Source organism: Gouania willdenowi, chromosome 4 (assembly GCF_900634775.1).
Source record: "Gouania willdenowi chromosome 4, fGouWil2.1, whole genome shotgun sequence".
Lineage (NCBI taxonomy): Eukaryota > Metazoa > Chordata > Actinopteri > Blenniiformes > Gobiesocidae > Gouania > Gouania willdenowi.
The window spans coordinates 43,319,347-43,340,496 of record NC_041047.1 but is presented as its reverse complement, the minus strand read 5'-3'; the positions used below and the strand labels follow the sequence as shown (position 1 = coordinate 43,340,496).

At 42.7% G+C, this 21,150-nt stretch overlaps 1 protein-coding gene and 1 pseudogene across 1 annotated transcript; one reads left to right on the top strand and one right to left on the bottom strand.

The window, feature by feature from the left end:
* Window positions 1-1,948: 1,948 nt before the first annotated feature.
* On the bottom strand, window positions 1,949-13,964 carry commd2 (COMM domain containing 2). The gene is made up of 6 exons (XM_028445335.1): window positions 13,811-13,964; window positions 11,040-11,117; window positions 10,418-10,500; window positions 8,658-8,732; window positions 8,494-8,592; window positions 1,949-2,373 (listed from the first exon to the last, which is right to left on the bottom strand). The coding sequence occupies exons 1-6, from the start codon at window positions 13,875-13,877 to the stop codon at window positions 2,176-2,178; spliced, it is 600 nt and encodes a 199-aa protein (XP_028301136.1). The 5' UTR covers window positions 13,878-13,964; the 3' UTR covers window positions 1,949-2,175.
* A 920-nt stretch (window positions 13,965-14,884) lies between these two features.
* On the top strand, window positions 14,885-20,310 carry LOC114462243 (uncharacterized; annotated as a pseudogene).
* The last annotated feature ends 840 nt before the right edge of the window (window positions 20,311-21,150 follow it).

The window sequence follows — 21,150 nt, the reverse complement described above, 5'->3', positions numbered from 1 at the left end:
TAGCTTTCTGTTAGCATCTCTTATAATGGGTCCTGAATCAGCTGTAAATACAGTACACTATAAACAAATATAATCTAATTTCTTTCTGATCTATTGGTTACCTTGTTAGGCTTACCCACTAATGAAAATATAGGTTTTAATATTTATGGTGTGGGCGTCTGAGGCTTTTTTGTGTCAGTATACCACTCGATTATATTTTTTGTTTTTTTTAAATGGTAAAATGTGGAAAAGCTTGATATGTAGCATATTTTAATAATTGTAAACTTTATATATGTGTAAAATGGTACATAGAACTGAAACATGGTTCCCCAGTTTTGCATTAAATTAAAATGAACTTGTAGAATTTTCATGACAATTACAAAGTCAATTATCTGAACACAGTTACACTTTAATTACGATTACAACAGCAACATATTTTTTTAATTACAATTACAATTATAATTACAAATTTATTGTAATGAATTATCAATTACAATTATAATTGATCCCAACCTTGGTCTGGGCGCACTTGGCTGGGGGCAGCCGCACCACACCAAGTGTGTGCCGTTGGTGTGCCTCCTTCACGCCGTGGCAGCCGTCAGTCGGTCGCATGCCAGTGGGCTGGGCTACTGTCATTGCGCCATCTGAGGCTATGCGGTCCTGCTGGATGGTGGTGGTTTGTGGATTCAGATCAGGCCTCATAGAAGCTACTTCAGAATAGTTTTGTTTTTAGGTGCTTTTAGCTGTGTGTTTTGGGTCATTATCCTGTTGGTGGACCCATGACCTGCGACTTAGGTCAAAATTTCTGACACTGGGGATGACATTTTGCCCCAGAATACCTTGGTATTTCATTGTACCTTGAACAGATTCAAGACACCCTGTACCAGATGCAGCAAAGCAGCTCCGGAACATGAATGAGCCTTCTCCATGTTTCACAGTAGATACAGTGTTCTTTTATAAGAAAGCTTCATTTTTGCATCTGTAAACAGAGCTGATGCGACTCCCCAAAAAGTTCCAATTTTGTCTCATCTGTCCAAAGGACATTCTCCCTGAAGCTTTGCTAATATGCATTTTGGCAAATTCCAGTCTTGGTTTATTATGATTTTCTTTCAACAGTGTTGTCCTTCCATTAAGCCCACTTTGGCTCAAACAGTGACGAGTGGTGCAATCTGATACTGATGTTCCTTGACCTTGGGGTTCACCTTTAATCTTTTTGGAGGTTGTTCTGGTCTCTTTGGTTACCATTCGTGTTATCAGTCTCTTCAATTTTTCAACAATTTTCCTCTTGTAGCCACGTCCCTAGAGGTTGGCTACAGTCCTGTGGACCTTAAACTTCTGAATAACATGTGCAACAATAGTCACAGGAACATCAAGCTGCTTGGAGATGGTCTTAAAGCTTTTCCCTTTAAGATGCTTGTCTGTAAATTTCTTTCTAATTTATTGAGTCACGTCTCTCCTTATCTTTCTGTGGTCCATGTTCAGTGTGGTACACACCCTGATACCAAACAACACAGTGACTAGTTTTCACTCTTTAAAAGGGCTGAATACAAGCTTGAAGACACCTGTGATGCTAAACACAGGACACACCTGAGTTTAACATGTCCCTATGGTCAAATCATTTTCAATCTTTTCTAGGGGCACCCTCATTTTATCCAGGTCATTTATTCATTATTTTGTTTTTTTAAATAATTCTGTTGAAGCAGAATTCAAAAGCAATGTCTGACTCTAATTTGTTAATTTTCAGTACTATTACTTTTGTTAGTTTCCAGTGATTTCAGTGACCATTGTGTTTTTCTGTCTTTAACTGAGAGGTACCAACAATTTTGGCCACGTGTGTATTTTGTTAGTGGTTGTTTGTTAAATCAAAATAAAATTTTAATTTCCTATTTCCAAGTTGGCTGGAACGCAGTATTAGACTCCTTAACAGTACATACTCTATTTTTTTTATAATAAAACAATTTGCAACATGTTTCCTTTTGTTAGTTTGGTCTTTATTCTGTAAATTAAAGCAGTTTTATATTTTCAGTACAAGTTCACCTTTCAGCCATCATTCACTTGAATGTGACAGCAGACCATATTTACAACACATTACACTTTAGCCTTTATATTATTACATTTGGTCCTTAACAAGTAGAAACACATTCTGCTTTTAAGACGTTAAGGTTACAAAGAGGCAACAGAACAGACTGTTGGGAATTATTTGATATTACGCATCACACGGCGAGCATGGCTGGTCTTCAAGGCAGCCAGAGCATTCTCCAGAGTGGAGATCAGATGAAGGAGGGTCCTGGGATCCGTCTGCAGAACTCTGCTGCTGCAGTTCTTCCTGTCGTCTAAGAGCAGGCTCATTGTTACCAAGGGAAGCACCTGGTGATGGAGGGAACGACTCGCCAGCTGCCAAAAAAACGTGAAGACAAGCGTGAGCAGAAAACTAACAAGAATATCAAAGTTACGAGCAGAAAATCAAATCTGGGGATGTCGCTGGGCAACACAGACTTTCAACCTTCCAAAGATTTTCTATGGGGTTGAGATCTGGAGACTGGCTAGGCCACTCCAGGCCCTTGAAATGCTTCTTATGAAGCCACTCCTTCATTGCCCGGACGGTGTGTTTGGGATCATTGTCGTGCTGAAAGACCCAGCCAGGTTTCATCTTCAATGCCGATGGAAGGAGGTTTCACTCAAAATCTCACGATACATGACCCCATTCATTCTTTCCTTTACACGGATCAGTCGTCCTGGTCCCTTTGCAGAGAAAGAGCCCCAAAGCATGGTTACCACCCCCACGCTTTACAGTAGGTATGGTGTTTTTTCTTCTGCAAACACGACGTTGAGTTTTTACCAAAAAGTTCTATTTTGGTTTCATCTGACCATATACCATTTGCCCAATCCTCTTCTGGATCATCCAAATGTTCTCTAGCAAACTTCAGACGGGCCTGGACATGTACTGGCTTTAGCAGGGGGACACATCTGGCACTGCAGGATTTGAGTCCCTGGCGGTGTAGTGTGTTACTGATGGTATCCTTTGTTACTTTGGTCCAAGTCCTCAGCTGGTCATTCACTAGGTCCCCCCGTGTAGTTTTGTGATTTTTACTCACCGTTCTTGTGATCATTTTCACCCCACGAGGTGAGATTTTGCATGGAGCCCCAGATCGAGGGAGATTATCAGTGGTCTTCCCAGCCTGTTGCAGATCTACAATTTTGTTTCTGGTGTCTTTTGAGAGCTCTTTCGTCTTGGCCATAGAGGAGTTTGGAGTGCGACTGTTTGAGGTTGTGGACAGGTGTCTTTTATACTGATAATGAGTTCAAACTGGTGCCAATAATACAGGTAACGAGTGGAGGACAGCGGAACCTCTTAAAGAAGAAGATACAGGTCTGTGAGAGCCAGAAATCTTGCTTGTTTGTAGGCGACCAAATACTTGTTTTACCGAGGGATTTACCAATTAATTAATTAAAAATCCTACAATGTGATTTTCTGGATTTTTTTTTTCTCATTTTGTCTTTCATAGTTGAGGTATACCTATGATGAAAATTACAGGCCTCTCATCTTTTTAAGTGGGAGAACTTGCGCAATTGGTGGCTAACTAAATACTTTTTTGCCCCACTATACTTTTGCCTAAATAGGGATAAAACTTTGAAAACAAGAGTAATATTAACTAATTTGTTTATTTCTTAAAGAAACATCGATCCATGAATTTTCAGGCCCACTTTGTCCTATTTCAGGCCATGGGGGTCTGCCAGTCCATCACATTTACATTTATTTATTATAGTACGTATGTAATGTGAAAAGCAGAAAAAGATAAAAACATGGATACTTGTTGTGAAAAATTCTACTACGTGGAGTCAACTAGTGCTGAGCGTATAAGCAATAAATGTATATTTTTATCAGATTCACCATGTATGAGGATGACTGTTACCTTGTACATCTACTAATGATTCAGAGTAGCTTCCCCACCATTTCCCATCTGATTTCCAGAATCATTAAGTTATCACTCTCCACTGGTTCTGTTCCTCTGTCTCTCAAGCTGGCCGCTTAAAAAACCTCGTCTCGATCTGGACAATCTTGCGAATTCCGGCCCTTATCCAATCCAGCCAGCTAAAATCCCACTTTAACTCCAACAGTCTCTTCAAATCCTTTCAGTCTGGATTCTGTTTCCAACACAGTACAGAAACAGCCCTAGTCAAAGTCACCAATGATCTCCTGCTCTCCTCTGATTCTGGCCATCTAAATATACTCATGCTCCTCGATCTCAGCGCAGCCTTTGACACAATCAATCATTCCATTCTCATCTCCCGCGTGAAAACCTCCCTCAACATCACTGGCTTTGCTTTGACCTGGCTCCAGTCCTACCTCACCACCTGAGAACACTTCATCCGTACCAATCACAGCTCCTCATCACTGCTCTCCTGTCTCAAGGTGTCCCCCAAGGTTCGGTGCTTGGTCCTATCCTCTTCATCCTCTATCTTCTCCCCCTTGGCTCCATCATCCGTCATCACTGTCTCTATTTTCACTGCTACACTGACGACATTCAGTTATACGTCTCCACTAAATCCATCACTCCCACCAACCTCACCCACTGCCTATCAGAAAAAAAAAGTCTGGATGAAACTCAATTTCTTCAAACTCAACTCCAACAATTCTAATATCATCATTACTGGCCCCCAAAACATCACAAACTCCACTCAGAATTTCTCCGTACAGACTATATTACTGCAACAGCATCCTCTACGGCCAACCTTCCAAAACCCTCTATAAACTTCAATACATCCAGACCTCCGTTGCTCGCCTCCTCATACAGGGGTAACCCTGTTTTTTCAAAACCTACACTGGCTTCCTATCCGTCAGCGCATCCAATTCAAGGTCCTACTCATTACTTTCGAAGCCCTCCATAACCTGGCCCCCTTCTACCTCAATGACCTGCTTCATCGCCATATTTCATCCCACTTTTCTGTCACCAACCTCCTGTCCCCTCCCTCCAGTACCAGACAAAGCTTTTTCTATTGCCGAACCCACCCTCTGGAACTCACTCCCTCGAAACCTCAGAGACTGCACCGACCTTCTCACCTTCAAAAAACACCTCAAAACCCACTTATTCCGGACTGCTTTTAATGTATAGCAATTTTAGCTTGTAGTCTATCTATTCTTTATTGCATTGTGCTTTTACTTATTTCCATGCCTCTGTATTTTTACTTATTGTTTACGCACTGCGTCTTTATCCCTGTAAAGCGTCTTTGACCACTGTAAAAGCATGATACAAATAAAAAGTATTATTATTATCCCTGCAGTGTATTGGCTTGGGATGTTTCCTGTGATAAGGAGTGAGTATAATAATGTCCACCCAAGTAATAATACAGATGATGATGATGATGCTGTTTCCAAAGAGGCTGCACTCAATCTCCTAAGATAAAATATTATTAACCGACTACTAAAGTTTATTTAACCACAGATCGTAGTACATAAAAAAATCATGTTAAAAACATCACCAGTGTTCAGTATGAACTGGTGTCCAATGTTATAACTGATGACATCATCACTGTAGAGCTAAGACTGATGACATCATCACTGACTCCGTTGACTCAGGAGGTGGGGTGTGGCGTCCAAACAAATCCAAAGTTGCACACCCTTGAACCAAGCAACAGCTAAGTTGAAAGTCTCAGCTATGTCTGTCCCTGAACCGCAGAGATATTTGAGCCACACACACAAACAGAGATTCCTTGCTTTTATAGATAGAGTATAGTGTGAGCCTAACAACAGGCATGATTAAAATAAATAAATTAACTATTGTTTGTAATGGAGGTATTTGATGATTTGAGGAATCATTACAGCCCGACAAGAACACTTATTCATCATTGGACTACACGGGAAATTCAGACCACAAATTTCAGTACATAATGCATCACACAGCCTGTAGAGAGGCAATAGGGAGAAATGTGTGTGGGCTCATTCATCTGTTTCGACTTCACCGGCATCCCCGTGAACGCGCACGACTGGTGCTCTTAGTGCCTTTTTTTTTTTTCAATAGAAACCAGTGACAAAAGTAGGAACTTTATCTTATTGGAGATTTTCTGATGTTTTAGAGATTGACATGAAAGCTTGTACCACTCTCTAGTTCATTGGTTTCCAACCTTTTCAAACCCAAGATCCATGACCTCCACCTTGGTGACGGCAAGATCTACCCAATGAAGTGTAAAAAAAAAAAAAAAAAAAAAAAAAAAACGGATTTTACTTCTACTTTCACGCTTTTTATTCAGGCTAACTTTATTTGAATTACTGTATTTTTTGGACTTTAAGGCGCACTTAAAATTCTTTATTTTCTCAAAAATCAACAGTGTGCCTTATAATCAGGTGCACCTTATGTATGAAATTAATATGTCAAAATGTTTTAGTACAACTTTGGTAAACTACTACCGTAGTCAGGTGCCTCGCGGAGTGATTTGCACCTGTACTGTGCTTCAACATATTGAACTGAAAAAGTGAGTGTATTGTTCTGTATTTTGTGTGTTAAACCTGAACAATTTTGAGTTATTGTTAATGAGTTGAATAAAGTTTGACTTATCTGACTATTTTGTTTCGCTTAATGCGTCTTAATAACAACAACAACAACAACAACAAACAGGTGCGCCTTATAGTCCGGTGCGCCTTATGTATGAAAATAGACCCAGTCAGACCCATTCATTGATAGTGCGCCTTATAATCCGGTGCGCCTGTTACGCTGAAAAATTACAAGGACTGGATCAACAGAAACATTAATCAGCCATAATGTATTTGTGTTTTTTCTTTTTTTGCAATTATTATACAGTTTCATTTGTGTTCCGGTGGTTTTGTTCAGGCATCTAAACGGGAAGCTATTGTTTTTTACTTTGTTGTATTCTGGATCGACAGAAACAGAGAGAAAAAGTGTGCTCGCAAAAGTGAACATTAATCAGCCATAATGTATTTGTTAATTTTTTGCGATTATTATACATTATACATATACAGCTATTGTTTTTTACACCGTTGTGTTCGGCCGCTAAGGAGTCCTGACCGTGGAATGTACGGGCGATAATATTCTCTGTCACCCTGGATTTCCACTGGATGCGTAACTGCACCGTCACTGCTGCGAAACAGCAAAGCATCAGTTTCCATTAAAGTCAATGTGTCAATTTCCACCGCATGCGAATCTGCTCCAGCACAGCATCATCACTGCTGAGTCATGCTGCTGTCCTCTGCAGCAAATATGCAGCACCATGGTTGGCCCGATCCGAGGACTTTTAAAATCGTATTTCACATATAAATATTCCATTCACCTATGGCGAACAAGATGGTGCCAGCATGTACCGGCTGCCGTCTGCCCGCTCTGCTGGAACTTTTGTTTGTCGCCGCACTGATCGGTTTTTTGTGCAAAAACCTTCACTGCGCTGATAGTTTACGACCGTCAGGAACTTATTCTTCTTAATCGTTCACATGATGTATGTCTGGGCTTCAACTCTAAGGAGCAAACATCCAGACTTCCTCCTCACTTGGCATCCTGAAGTCACACAGTGGAGCAGTTTCGGTGCAGATACGCATCCAGTGGAATTCCAGGGTCACACCCCGCAAATGTTCGGTGCTTATGAGGAAAATACCACCTCATCACATCGTTTATCCTTTACATCAGTGAACTAATTAACAGTTCATTTCTGTTGTCATGCTGTGGCAGGTGTGCTCTCTGACCAGAGCAACTGTGTAGATGAGGTGTCCCAGCTTTCATACACGGGAGAAGCAATCTACAGGGAATGTCTCAAAGATCTATCAGTAAATCACGATCGATGGGTTGGCGACCACTGCTCTAGTTGCTGTCCTCAATTTGCAGCTGCTGGTGTGATGTGCCCCTCCCCCATCCCAAAGCGCTCAGAGGCGGCCGCGGTGATCTGAGCTGCAAGTCAGAGCAGACCGACACCACTCCACGTCCACAATGCAAATTAATTGTGCATGTTCTCTCCACCTTGAATATGCTTCTCTTAGGTTTACACATGATTCGTCTGTTATCACTCTCCCTCTGACACCAGTATGTGGGGCAGACTTCGCGTGGTCACAGACGTCTGTGTGGACCTCCATGGAGTACGTTCTGCCTGAGAATGTTTGCAACTTTCGACTGTTGCGTCTCCACGTTGCTCTTCCTTTTATTGACATGCTTTGCCGTGTAACAATTGTGCCAATAGGGTCTTTTCCTGCTGGAACATCTGCCATTGCGCTTTTAACACAGATAGGAAGTGAATGCGCATCGACTTTCGTTGGGAGCCAATAGTAACACCCCAAAACAAAACAGCTCATGAAGCACTCTGTAAAAACATCTCTGATTGGCTGAAAAGGAGCGTTACGCTCCTTGTTTTCTAAAGTTTGAATACAAAGCCAAAAGGAGGAGCAGAGGTCCAGTGTACTCTCAAAACACTTTGAATTACAATATGATCAACAGCTGGGATACACTTCTGACCTAAAGCCAAAGAAAAGCGTACATACTGCACCTTTAACCCAAGCGCGTACGCACACACACACACCTGCACATCCAGTCTCCACTCCAGGTTGTTGTATGCAGGCAGATTTGCGGGCAGCTGATTAAGAACACTTCGGACCTCACTCCGATGCTGCAAGTAGAGCTGAAACACAAATGTCACAGAAACAGTGGCATGCACACTGAACTACTGCTCACACAGTGAATTACCTCCAAAAGAATCTGGTTCAGCTCCTCCCCAAAAGCCAACACCAGCACTGAATCCATAAAGTCCACTGCAGAGATCTGCATAAAATTCAGTTCAATGCATCATGAAAAAAGAAAGGGTGTGCAGCCTCAGTGTCAGGATTGACTTCGGTAAAATCCTGGTTTGTTTGCTAATCTAATGTCTAAAAGCAGCTGCTCAGCTGATGAAGGTCTTTGTGCTCCAAACACTTTTGTTTCAATTGTTCTGGAGCTCGCTGGGATGAAAGTTTTTTACTAAAAGTCAAAATATAGATATGTAATTATATAAATGTCCTGAAACAGAGATAACATACAGTCAAAACAAAAGGTTTCTTTTTTAAACCATATGACGTCCTCAACTGATAACAGACAAAATGATTAGCTCCCAGGAATTATGGAACATTTTCCTAAAACTCTTCCCAATGTTTGCAGCACTGATAAAAACTTCATACAAACAAACATTCACCAGTGCTAATTAGTCGCTTTTGGTATATTTTGGATATAAAATAAAATTTTAGGCTTGTTTTATAACAAATATAGAGAAAAATGAGGTGGTCGAAGATATTAGCCTAATTAAGCTTTCAAACCACACACAAACCACAAGTCAATTGGCTTTCTAACCTGAACAAATAAATAAATAAATAAAGATTGAACATTCAATCATCACAAAAAAATACTCCAAGGAACAGTGCAGTTAAACATATTATTGAGAGGGACTACTTTTACTCACAATGCCAAAGACAAGAGAAATCGGTCTTAAGCTCAGAAAGAAAATAGTGGAGGCTAATGATAAGGGGAAAGGCTATACTGCCATTTCCAAGCATTTCACAGCGTCTAGAACTGCTGTATATTGCATCATTACCAAGTACAAGGAGACAAATTCTGTAAGAAAACATAGAGGTGGAAAACATCATGGGGCTGTTTTGCAGCCTCATGCACATGGGCCTTGTTCGGGTGCATGAAGTCAAGAAAATATAAAATTATGTTGAAATTTTGAGGGATATGCAGAAATGAGCTCGTAGTCTAGCCTTAGGTCATCGCTGGGTCTTCCAACAAGACAATGACCCAAAGCACACATCAAAAGAATACAAAAACCAAGGTCCTGGGGTGGCCCGCACAGAGCCCAGACCTCAATCCTATTGAGAATCTGTGACGGGTGCTCAAAGTGAATGTCCATGCTAGGAAACCATGCAATTTGGACCAGATGGAACAATCTGCAATGGAATTGCAACCTAGTAAAGAACTATAAGAGGTTGTGGCTCAGAAAGTGTATACTATCGACTATTAATGGCCATGGGGCTAATAATTTTGGATGTCTAATTTTTGCCATTTTTTGTTTCAACTCATTTTATCAATAAAATATCCAAATCAAACTCAGTAAACACCTTGTCTTTGTTATTCTAAAAACAAATACACTACAGACACTTGTAATTGGCCATTTCCATGGAGAAATCAAGAGTTTTGTTTCATTTCATAAGGAGTGCTAATCATTTTGGCATCAACTGTATAATATCTACATCATATAATACATCTATATTATACAGTATATGATTGATATCATGCAATAATAAAAGCACTTAAACAGCCTCTGTTGAGGTCAAACAGACCCAGAATTTATTTTCTCTCTTCACTTGAAAGAGAGCAAACAAGCAATCACAGATTAGTGACGTCATTGTTGACACACGCCCACAAAGGTAGACGTCACAAGTGAAGGATTCCTCTGTAACACCTTCAGCAGAGCTCACCATGTGTTTGGAGCTCTCAGTCATCAGGTACATCAGACCTTCAACTGCATGTTGGACCTCTTCCACAGGAACGCCCAGCTTCCCTAAAGAACAGGAACAGCCAGTGAATCTCTAACAGGAACACACCTGTGTGAGCAACAGTCATGGACCGTAGCAACAGACCAGCAGACTGGACAATTCTAATGGGCTTCATCAAACATCTATAGCTGGTCCAGAACAAAGAGTTTGGCTCCCACTCAGCCTCAGAGAAACTTTAAAGTTCTGCTTCTGGTGTATAAATGTGGTCCAGAATCCATCCGTGAGATGTTAGTCAGGTATGAACCCAGCAGGTCTCTAAAATCTATGGACACAGGTCAGATAGTGGAGCCCAGAGTTCACAGCAAACACGGTGACACTGCTTTTAGTTGTTATGCTGCAGCAGGGCTGAAGTCAGCATCCAATGAAAAAAATTAAATCCAAGTCTCTACTGCCTTTGACTGAGAGAGAGATTTATAATCATTTTAATTTTGGTTTAATGTTTTCTGCTGTATATTAGTTTGAGCCCTGCTATAAAGGAATAAATGTTCCTTCCCTTCACAGGGTGTGACTTTAGGTTGTGGTCAGCTGCATTGGTGACTCTTACTGGCTGCTCCATCGTAGACCTTAGGGCTTGTTCCTCTCCTTAGAAACTCCAGTGCAATCCGTCCAAACTCTCCAACCACTACAAACAATAGAAACACTCAGAAACAGTATGTAGAAATAACTAGATGTATGCATGCTGGATGGATATATTTCAGAGATCTACAAAAATGCCTGTAATTCATGAGTTCATAGTTTGATATGACAGGAGGCTCCTGCAGGACCAATCCCTGGGTGTGATCACGTCAGTGTCTTTGCATGTGCCGCTGTGGACAGTAAAGTGTAACTAGTCGTTCATGCCAAGACTGAAAACGGTTAAATGCAGAAATGAACAGAATCGACATGAAACGCCGTGGGGAAGTGTTTCCAGGGTGCACTCATTAGGTGCACCCCCCCCCCCCCCCTCCTGTCCTTGCTGCTTTTAAACACTGTATAAAACCACCACAAACACCGTCTAAACTGCCAAAAAAACAAATCGCATGTGATGCAAATTGACACATTGACTTCAATGGAAACCTATCAACTGCGTTGCTGTTTCGCAGCAGTTACGGAGCAGTTACGGATCCAGTAGAAGGTGCACCAGCACAGCTTCGTAACTGGTGCAGCATGCTGAAGCCCTCTGCTGCAAATACGCAGCACTTCTATTTCTGCTGGATGCTGGAGCTGTGCTGCAGTAATTTAACAAAAATTATCTAACAGAAAGTAGTGCATAGGCATAGAATAAAATGCCCGGATTATTTTCAAAATAAAATACTTTGTGTCCAAGGCAGATCGTAATTCCATCCATTGACAGAGGTTACCCCTGGCAGAGGAAAACACCAACTTTCCGGGACCTCCAGTGGGCCCAATTCGGACTCTACCCAAAAACCAGACCAGACATTTTTGTTGATACCATGATTAGCCCGATCTGAGCCCTTTTAAAATGGTATTTCACATATAAATATTGCATTTATCCATGGTAGAATCACATATATGTATTGCGCAATTATACGTGAATTAGCGGGATCTCCTGAGTGCTTGCTGCAATAGATACGCAGCAAAACCGGGGGGGGCGATGGGGTATGCTGGACAGCAGATTGCAGATTAAATGTGGTGAAAGGCAAGAACGTGCATGTGAAGTGTACATTATATCCAGGAGCAAAGACTTTGTCCACATCCGTTGTAAGCAACTCAAATTTAATGAAGCACCTCACAACGACACACGCATCTAAAAAAAAAAATCTGAATTCTTTGACATATAGCAACTTTTTTTTTTTTTTAACAGTACTTTAGTTAGTTACTTTTATTATAGAGTAATTCAATTACTAACTCAGTTACTTTTTGGATCAAGTCGTGAGTAACTATAACTAATTACTTTTTTAAAGTAATGTTCCCAACACTGTAAAGAATATGATTGTCCAAACTGTGAAATGAGGGGTTCATACCACTGCTTAAAGTAGGATTTTATTAACATGAGTGTGTTATTTCAAAAACAAATGGAAATCACTACACTGATATGGTGCGTTGTTATGTAGCAAGTGTTGCTAATGCTACACCACTTTAGTTAAGCAAAGTAAAAAAGACTGACTAAAATAAAATGTCAGCTTTTTTGTTTGATGTTAATTGCACTTGGAACCAGTCTGATAAAGGCTTTCATAACTTTTTAAAAATGTTTGAAAAGTACCCTGACTTAATATTTCTAGAGGCTTTTTTCCTTTAAATGTGATGATTTTAAGTAGGTGAATTGGTTTGTTTTATTGGTAAATAACTTTAAAATAGCCGAAATGATCTGAATGAGAAAAAAAATGTGATTAAATTGTGATCGTGGTTTTACAAAAAAAAAAAAAAATCGTGATATCGCCCACCCCTATTTCCAGACTCTTTTTTTTTTTTTTTTTTTTATTTTGCAAACAAAGTATACAGACAGTATAGACATACATACAAAACACAATAAACAAGTGCCAGGGGGTTCACATACAATCAAATATTTTAAAAATTGTACAGATGTAAATAGTTTTCTGAGCCTTTTTATTTTTGGATTTCTTTATGAGATTTATGTAATTTATTATGTCACAATGAAAATGAATAAATGTTGGTTTTTGACTGGTGTACTTACACTTATGGATGTAGTATTTTGCCAAAATAATCATGAGGTTTATTAAAACAAAAGCATTTTCTTTAGAGTAGTTTCTAAAAAAACACAAGACAATATCCTCCCATTTCAATGAAAAGTCTTTGTAAAGATGGACAATGATAAACTGACTGAAGTCTTTCCAAAAAATCCTTGAGTGTGAGCAGGACCAGAAGAGGTGTTGCACTGATTTCGCCCCTATTTCCAGACAGTTGAAAACTATTGCAGCTAATTACCTCATGAAGCTGATCATCGAAAGGATGCCAAGAAGGTACACATTTAAAAAGGCCTTGCACTACTAGACCATTTTGTCCCTTCATGGTTCCAAAGCCTTCAGTAGTAATTCATCTCCTAAGAGGGAACACACTGAGGAGAAACTGGTGATGCTTCCGTAGACTCTGGACTTTAAACCAGTAAAAGACGTCCAAACAAATCAGTCCCTTAATTAATGCTGATCAGATATTTAACGATCCAGTTATTTATTTTATTTTTTGCACTGTATCAGGACACACAGCTCCCCGATCTCTGTTAACCTGGATCCTCTGAGTCTACTGTTCTATGAGTAAAAGAACACCGAGGGAGTAAAGACAACATATAAACACGGCGGCCATTCATGAACATAATCCCATTAACACCATTAAGCACCAGTGACAACTGACTCTCACCTGCAGCATCGACTCTGGGGAGGAAAGCCAGATGTTCTTTATGGTCTTCGGACAAAACTAGCAGCATTTCGTCCAGTAATTGGTTTTCTCACACTGGACTTTTCTTCTTCTTCTTCTTCTTTTATTTCTTCTTCGTTGACGTTTGATGGCGGGTTGGCATCCGTCTCCTTGCATTAGCGCCCCCTCAGATTGTTTCAGTGTTTCCAGAGTCGTTGTCACGGTCTGAGTTCACATCAGAATCAGAATCATCTTTATTCGCCAAGTGTATGTTGTACACACGAGGAATTTGACTCGGTCAACTGTGCTCTCTCCAATAGTGAAAACATTCAATAATAAACAATCAACTAGAAAAGATGATAATAAGTATAAACATAAGTATAAATATAAAGAGTAGTTAGACTAGAATGTGTAAACTCGATAAAATAACAAGATAATAATAACAATATTATTAATAATAATAATAATAATAATAGTATAAAAAAATAAAAATAAAAAAATAAGATAAAAAGAAGGAAAATAATAGAAAAGAAAGATAATAATAAAATATAATAATAATAAAAGGAAAATAGTGCAGTAGAGCATTGATAAGTAGTGCAGGAGAACATTTAAATTAAAGGTATGTACATGAACATTCTCAGTGTCAGATTGATCCAGGGTTGTTATGTTTGGTTCCAGGGTTTTTTCACAGAACCAGGTCTGACACTCCGTACTGAGTTCCTCTTAAAATCTCAGTACGTGACTGCTACGTACTGAGATGTACCCATACTGGGTTATACTGATTTAAAAAAATAAAGCTACATTAGGTTAACTGTTTTTTTTTTTACTGCAATGTACATTATAATCATGATTTTTTGGTAAATAAATTATTTATTTTCGTATGGAGTTTTACTATAATCATGTTTTTTTCCAACATGTGCTTTATTTTTTATCCAAACAGAATACAAGTAATAATAATAAAAACTGCATTGAATAAATTATAAAACACATTTTTACTCCAAACTCAATACATGTAATAATAAAACTGCATTGAAAAAAATATAAATCATTTTTAATACAAACTCAATACATGACTTCATGTCTTTTTTCAGAGCTAAGATTGATGGCATTCGCTCCCTCCTCCATGACTCTTCTACTCCGCCTGCACCAGCTGTTGTTCCACAGCTCGAAGTCCTCCAGCCTCTCAGCGGTTTTTGTATCACCACACAGCAAGGCGTTGAGCGCATCATTGGGAGGATTAAGAGCTCTACCTGTGCCCTGGATCCCTTCCCCACAACCCTGGTGAAGGCTAACATCAGTGCCATAAACCTCTCCTTACAGGCTGGCTTTGTTCCGTCAGCTCTCAAAACTGCCATCATCACTCCCCTCCTGAAGAAACCAACTCTGGACCCAGAAGCCCTAAGTAGCTACAGGCTCATCTCCAAGGTGCTGGAGAAGGTAGTTGCTGCACATCTCCAAACCCACCTCAAGCAGCTGTGCAAAAACTCCTTCTACCACATGAGGAACCTCGCGAAACTCTGCCCCCACTCTCTCTGTCCGACGCTGAAAAACTGGTACATGCCTTTGTCTCCTCCAGGCTAGACTATTGTAATGCTCTCTTCATCGGGATCCCAAGCAAGAGCATTCGCAAGCTTCAATACATCCAGAGGGTCATGGGCTGCCGTTGGCGACCGCTAATGGTAGCCCCATTCGCTCTTACGGCACGCAGAGCGTCAAGCTGTGTTTTGGAGGACAGAGGTTCAAGTGGTGATTCATAGCTGCTGATGTTGCTTTCCCCCTCTTGGGGGCAGACTTTCTCTGTGCCCACGGTCTCCTGGTGGATGTAAAGAACAACCGGTTAGTCAATGCATTAACTTTCCCCTCTTTCCCATGCTCCCGAGGTGTGGCCGCCTATGACGAATTTTCAGTCTCGTTGTCAGAGGAGGATGTACATTTCCGTCTGCTCGCCGAGTTCCCAGAGTTAACATCCCCCACATTCTCGGCACCTGCAGTCAGACATGAGGTGGAGCACCATCTCGTCACCGAGGGTCCCCCAACTTACGCCAGGGCGCGGTGTCTCAATCCAGTCAAACTCACAGTGGTGAAGGCAGAGTTTGCTTACATGGAGCAATTGGGCATCATCCGCCTCTCTGACAGCACGTGGGCGGCCCCTCTGCACATCGTCCCCAAACCCAATGGCGGTTGGCGTCCATGTGGGGACTGCCGCCGCCTCAATGATGACTGTGCCCGACCGCATGCCATTTGGGCTCAAGAATGCTGCTCAATCGTTTCAACGGTTGATGGACTCAGTTCTCCGGGTCTTGCTGTGGATTTTTGTGTACTTGGACGACATTCTCGTTGCCAGCGCCTCCGAAGATGAGCATCTCACCCACCTGCGGGCCCCCACGGGCTGATCATCAATCTGGCGAAGTGCGTTTTTGGTCGCTCTGCCGTGGAATTTCTCGGGCACCGCGTCACCGAAGATGGGGCGACCCCCTCGCGTCGAAAGTAGAGGCGGTCGTAGCTTTTCCACGCCTGCTCAGAGAGTTCCTCAGTATGGTGACCTTTTACCACTGTTTCATACGCCGGCTGCCCACATCATGCGACCGTTGTATGAGGCGCTTAAAAGTAAATCCCCAGCAGCGACAGCTGCCGTATATTTCTAAGTTTACCACTGACGTCGGTCACATCACCGGCAAGTCAAACGTGGTCACCGACTGCCTCTCCAGGGTCTTGGTCGGAACAGTTCAGTTTGGACTTGATTACGTCCGCATGGCGAAGGACCAGACCTCTGATTCCAGTGTGTTGGCCCTTAAAGACTCAGGCTCCGGGCTACACCTGGAGGAAGTACCCTTCGGCGATGCCGGCGTGGTGCTCCTGTGCGACACTTCCACCAGTCTACCGCGGCCAGTTGTTCCCATCGATTGGAGGCATTCGGTGTTCGAGGCGGTCCACAACCTCTTGCATCAGGGGAGAAAATTGTCTGTGCGATTGGTGGCGACTAAGTTCGTTTGGCAGGGTCTTTGTGAGGTCCTGGTTGGACACGTGCATAGCTTGCCAGTGGGCTAAAGTACACCGACACACAAAGGCTCCCTTGGAGCGTTTCTCGGTCCCGGAGAGGCGATTTGATCATGTCAACATAGACTTGGTGGGTCCCCTGCCCCCGTTGCATGGTTTCACCTACCTCCTCACTATGGTGGACAGGACCACCCACTGCCCTGAAGCTGTCCCACTGGCTTCAACGTCGGCAGCTGATGTGGACTGGGCGTTTATCGGGACGTGGGTAGCCCGGTTTGGCACCCCAGCTGACCTTTCCTCTGACCGCAGTCCGCAGTTCACTTCCGAGCTCTGGAATGTTGTGGCGGAGAGTTTGGGGATCAAGCTCCATCGTACCACCGCGTATCACCCCTAGGCCAACGGCTTCTGCGAGAGGTTCCGTCGGTCTGTGAAGGCTGCCCTCCGGGCCTCCCTCACGGACTGTGGGTGGGTCGATAGGCTTCCGTGGGTCATGCTGGGCCTCAGAAATGCGCACAAGAAAGACCTTCAGTCCTCGTCGGCCCAGTTTGTGTACGTACAGCCGCTGCAGGTCCTGGGGGATTTCTTGCCTAGCACTACTGCTCCCTGGTCTCTGTCGGTTCAACATGCCTCCCTCCAGGGTATCGCTAAGAGTTTTACCCCAGTGCCCACTACTCGGCACTGCACGCCTGTGTCTAGGGTCCCGGCGGAGCTGCGTTCGGCGAGTCACGTATTCATTCGACATGACGCGCATCGTGCTCCGCTTCAGCCCCCGTACGACGGCCCCTTCCAAGTCCTGGAGCACGGGGTTAAGCATTTGGTGGTGGACGTGGGTGTTAGGTCGGATCAGGTTTCGGTGGACCGCATTAAGCTTGCTCACCTGAACTTAAGCCTCCCACTGGAATTGGCCCAGCCCCCGTGGCAGGGGCGCCCTCCCGCAATAACTCGTTTGTCTGATTGCCATACAGTGTTCCCAAATGCACCCCTGAGCAGCCCTGTGGCTGCTGAGTTGGACTGCATCGTTCCACCCCCCTTCCCTCGGAGTCATAGGGGCTTGGTCGTTGTGCCTCCTCGTCACAGTGGCTTTGTGTATGGGTGAATTCTGGGGGGGCTCATGTGGTGACTGTTTTTCATGTTCATAATACACCCAGTAAATGGGAAGTGGCGGGGGAACTTATTGTGTTGAGAAGGGTATTTCCAGGGGGGAAGTATTTTTTGTGTTGCTCATGCTGTTTTCTTCCGTGCTAGAGAGGTGAAGAAGAGCCTGGTTAAATGGCAAATAAAGATTGGAGTTCTGTGTTGAATACTCCACCTCAGACTCCTTTTCATCGGCTTCACAATTTCATGATTATGAGCTTGTCCACGCTCACACGCTGTTTTTGAAACACATGGACTCACTGGAAATGTGTAGATGTTTTGGTATCCCACTAGAATCAAAAAGTGAGCTTTATCAATCAATCTTATTTTTATTTATTTGTATAGCACCAGATCATAACCAATGGTATCTCAAGACACTTTACAGTAGAGCAGTCTTAAGGACGGACTCTTCATTTTATGGATACACACATATGCATATATACGTATATACACATACATATGTATCCCACACCCAACATGAATTCATCATGGCGGCAAGGAAAACCTTCTGTTAAGCAGCAGGAACCTTGTGTGGATCTCATTCCTATGATGAACAGCCATCCACGTTATGCTGTGTTGGGTGTGTGCAGAGGAAAGGGTGGAGACAGAGTTGTTGAGACTCTGTAACTCCACACTGAGGATCCCATGGACCTGCAAGACAAAAGCCAGAAGGAGTAGAGGAGCAAACACACAAGGGAAGAAGCAGACATAGAGGGAGTGTTAGAGAGATGAATGGGACCCTCTCCGGTCCCTCTCTAACCTAAATGACCTCTCTCTTAACGCCCTCTCCAACCGAGCATGCCAGACCCCCCCCGGCAGTCTATGCCTATTGCATCTGAACTATGAGCTATGAGCTGGTTCCTAACTAAAAGCTTTACCAAAGAGGAATGTTTTGAGCCTAACCTTAAAGGTAGAGAGGGTGTCTGCCCCCCAAACCGTGGTTGGTAGATGGTTCCAGAGAAGTGGGGCCTGATAACTGAAAGCTCTTCCTCCTATACTACTTTTAGAGACAAATGGAACAACGAGTAGGCCAGCATTTTGAGAGCGTAGTGTTCTGGGGTGATTGTATGGCACTACAAGCTCCTTGAGATAGACTGGTGCCTGTCCATTTAGGGCTTTATAAGTGAGAAGAAGAATCTTGAATTCTATTCTATATTTTATGGGAAGCCAATGCAGAGAGGCTAATACAGGAGTAATGTGATCTCTTCTCCTAGTTTTAGTCAGTACACGTGCTGCAGCATTTTGAACCAGCTGAAGTGTCTTAAGCGACTTGCTCGGGCAGCCTGCTAAAAGAGAATTACAATAATCCATTCTCGAGGTAACAAAAGCATGGACTAGCTTTTCGGCGTCGCTCTGGGACAGGATAGGTCTGATTTTAGCAATGTTACAGAGATGAAAAAAGGCTTCGTGCCAGAGTAATGCCATCTAGGGCAGTTAGGCTAGCATAGGTTTCTCTAAGGTGTCGTGGGCCCAGTACAATGACCTCAGTCTTGTCTGAGTTAAGAAGAAGAAAATTTTGGTCCATCCAGGCCCTAATGTCCTTTAGACAGGCCTCAAGTTCAGATAGTTGATTTGTCTCACCTGGCTTCATTGATACATACAGTTGGGTATCATCAGCATAGCAGTGAAAGTTAACAGAGTATTTTCTCATAACATTACCAAGGGGGAGCATTTATATGCAGAAGAGGATTGGACCTAGTGTCAAATGTATTGGTTCAAACCATACAAATTACTTTTTTTGCCTGTGCGTGGTGTGTTTTTGTGCATATGCTGTGGAGTGTCATTAAGTTTGCAGTGTGTGTTCATGTAGTGATTTTGTAAATATTCAGGATAGAAAACTGTGACTGATGGAACTGATACACCCCCCTACTCAGACCAATTACGCACGGGCGCGCTTAACCTGTCAAAGGTGTTTCTGGGATAGTAGGTGGGAATATAAAAGGAACATTGAGGAGTCAATTAAGAAAAGGAAAAAGTGACCAGAGAAAGATACCACACGAGGAGCAGGCAGAGGACTCTATGCGAGCGGCGGCACCCGGGAGCGTGCACAAGGAAGTAGATGATCCTCCCCATAGATCTGGAGACGCACGGGCAAAGGGGACGCCGAGGCGGTGGATCAGCGGATGGATATTGATGCACGCACAAACAGCTGAGTAAAGGAATGTGTTTTATCCTCATGAGCGAAAGGCTGAGCATGGTGCCGATGCGTTGCTTCGCCTGAGGAGCTGTTTTTCTGTTTTGACAGCGCATCGTTGGACGCCGTCAGCAGAGGTGCCGGGGATCCCGGAAGAGACAGTGCCACGTCTACACCGCTGCAGACCCGTCGAGAGTCGCCGTTGGAGACGTGCCAGCGCGCGCAGGAGGAGGACTGATACGCACATTAACAGCTGACGCACCAACATCTGGGATAGGAGCTACGGATTCACTTCAAGCCCACTCCCCTTCCTACTTGGGATTAGTACTTTCCAGTGGACGGGATAAGTGCCTTGGACAGCGCTAGAACCACCAACGGAGCTACTTTTAGATACTATTTTAAGATTTTAATGATGCAGGAACCCATTTTCTGATACACTAACACTATTAAAAATATATTTAAAAGGAAACAAACTGACTGTGTTTCATTCTTAAACAGTGAAACCAAAGCTGGGTCTGACCATCGCACAATTGTGCAACACTAGCACAGAACCCTGAGGAACCCCGTAGCTTACTTTAGTGTACACAGAAGACTTATTATTCACGTGTACAAACTGGTACCTATCAGATAGGTAGGACTTAAACCAATTTAGGGCAGTCCCTGTGATTCCAAGTAATTCCTCTAATCTCTCTAGTAGAATATAGCGATCTATAGTGTCAAAAGCTGCACTAAGATCTAATAAAACCAGCACTGAGAGTCGTCCTTCATCTGAAGCCCAGAGTAGATCATTAGTTACTTTAACTAAAGCAGTCTCTGTGCTGTGTTGAGCTCTAAAACCGGACTGGAAGTCCTCGAACAGGCTGTTGTTTTGAAGGAAGTCACAGAGCTGAGCCGCCACAACTTTCTCAAGAATCTTTGAAATAAAAGGAAGATTAGATATAGGCCTGTAGTTTGCTAAAGTGCTGGAATCAAGAGTAGATTTTTTGAGAAGGGGTTTGATTACAGCTACTTTAAAGGACTGTGGCACGTAGCCTATTGATAGGGATTTATTTATTGTCTCCAACAAAGATGGGCAGAC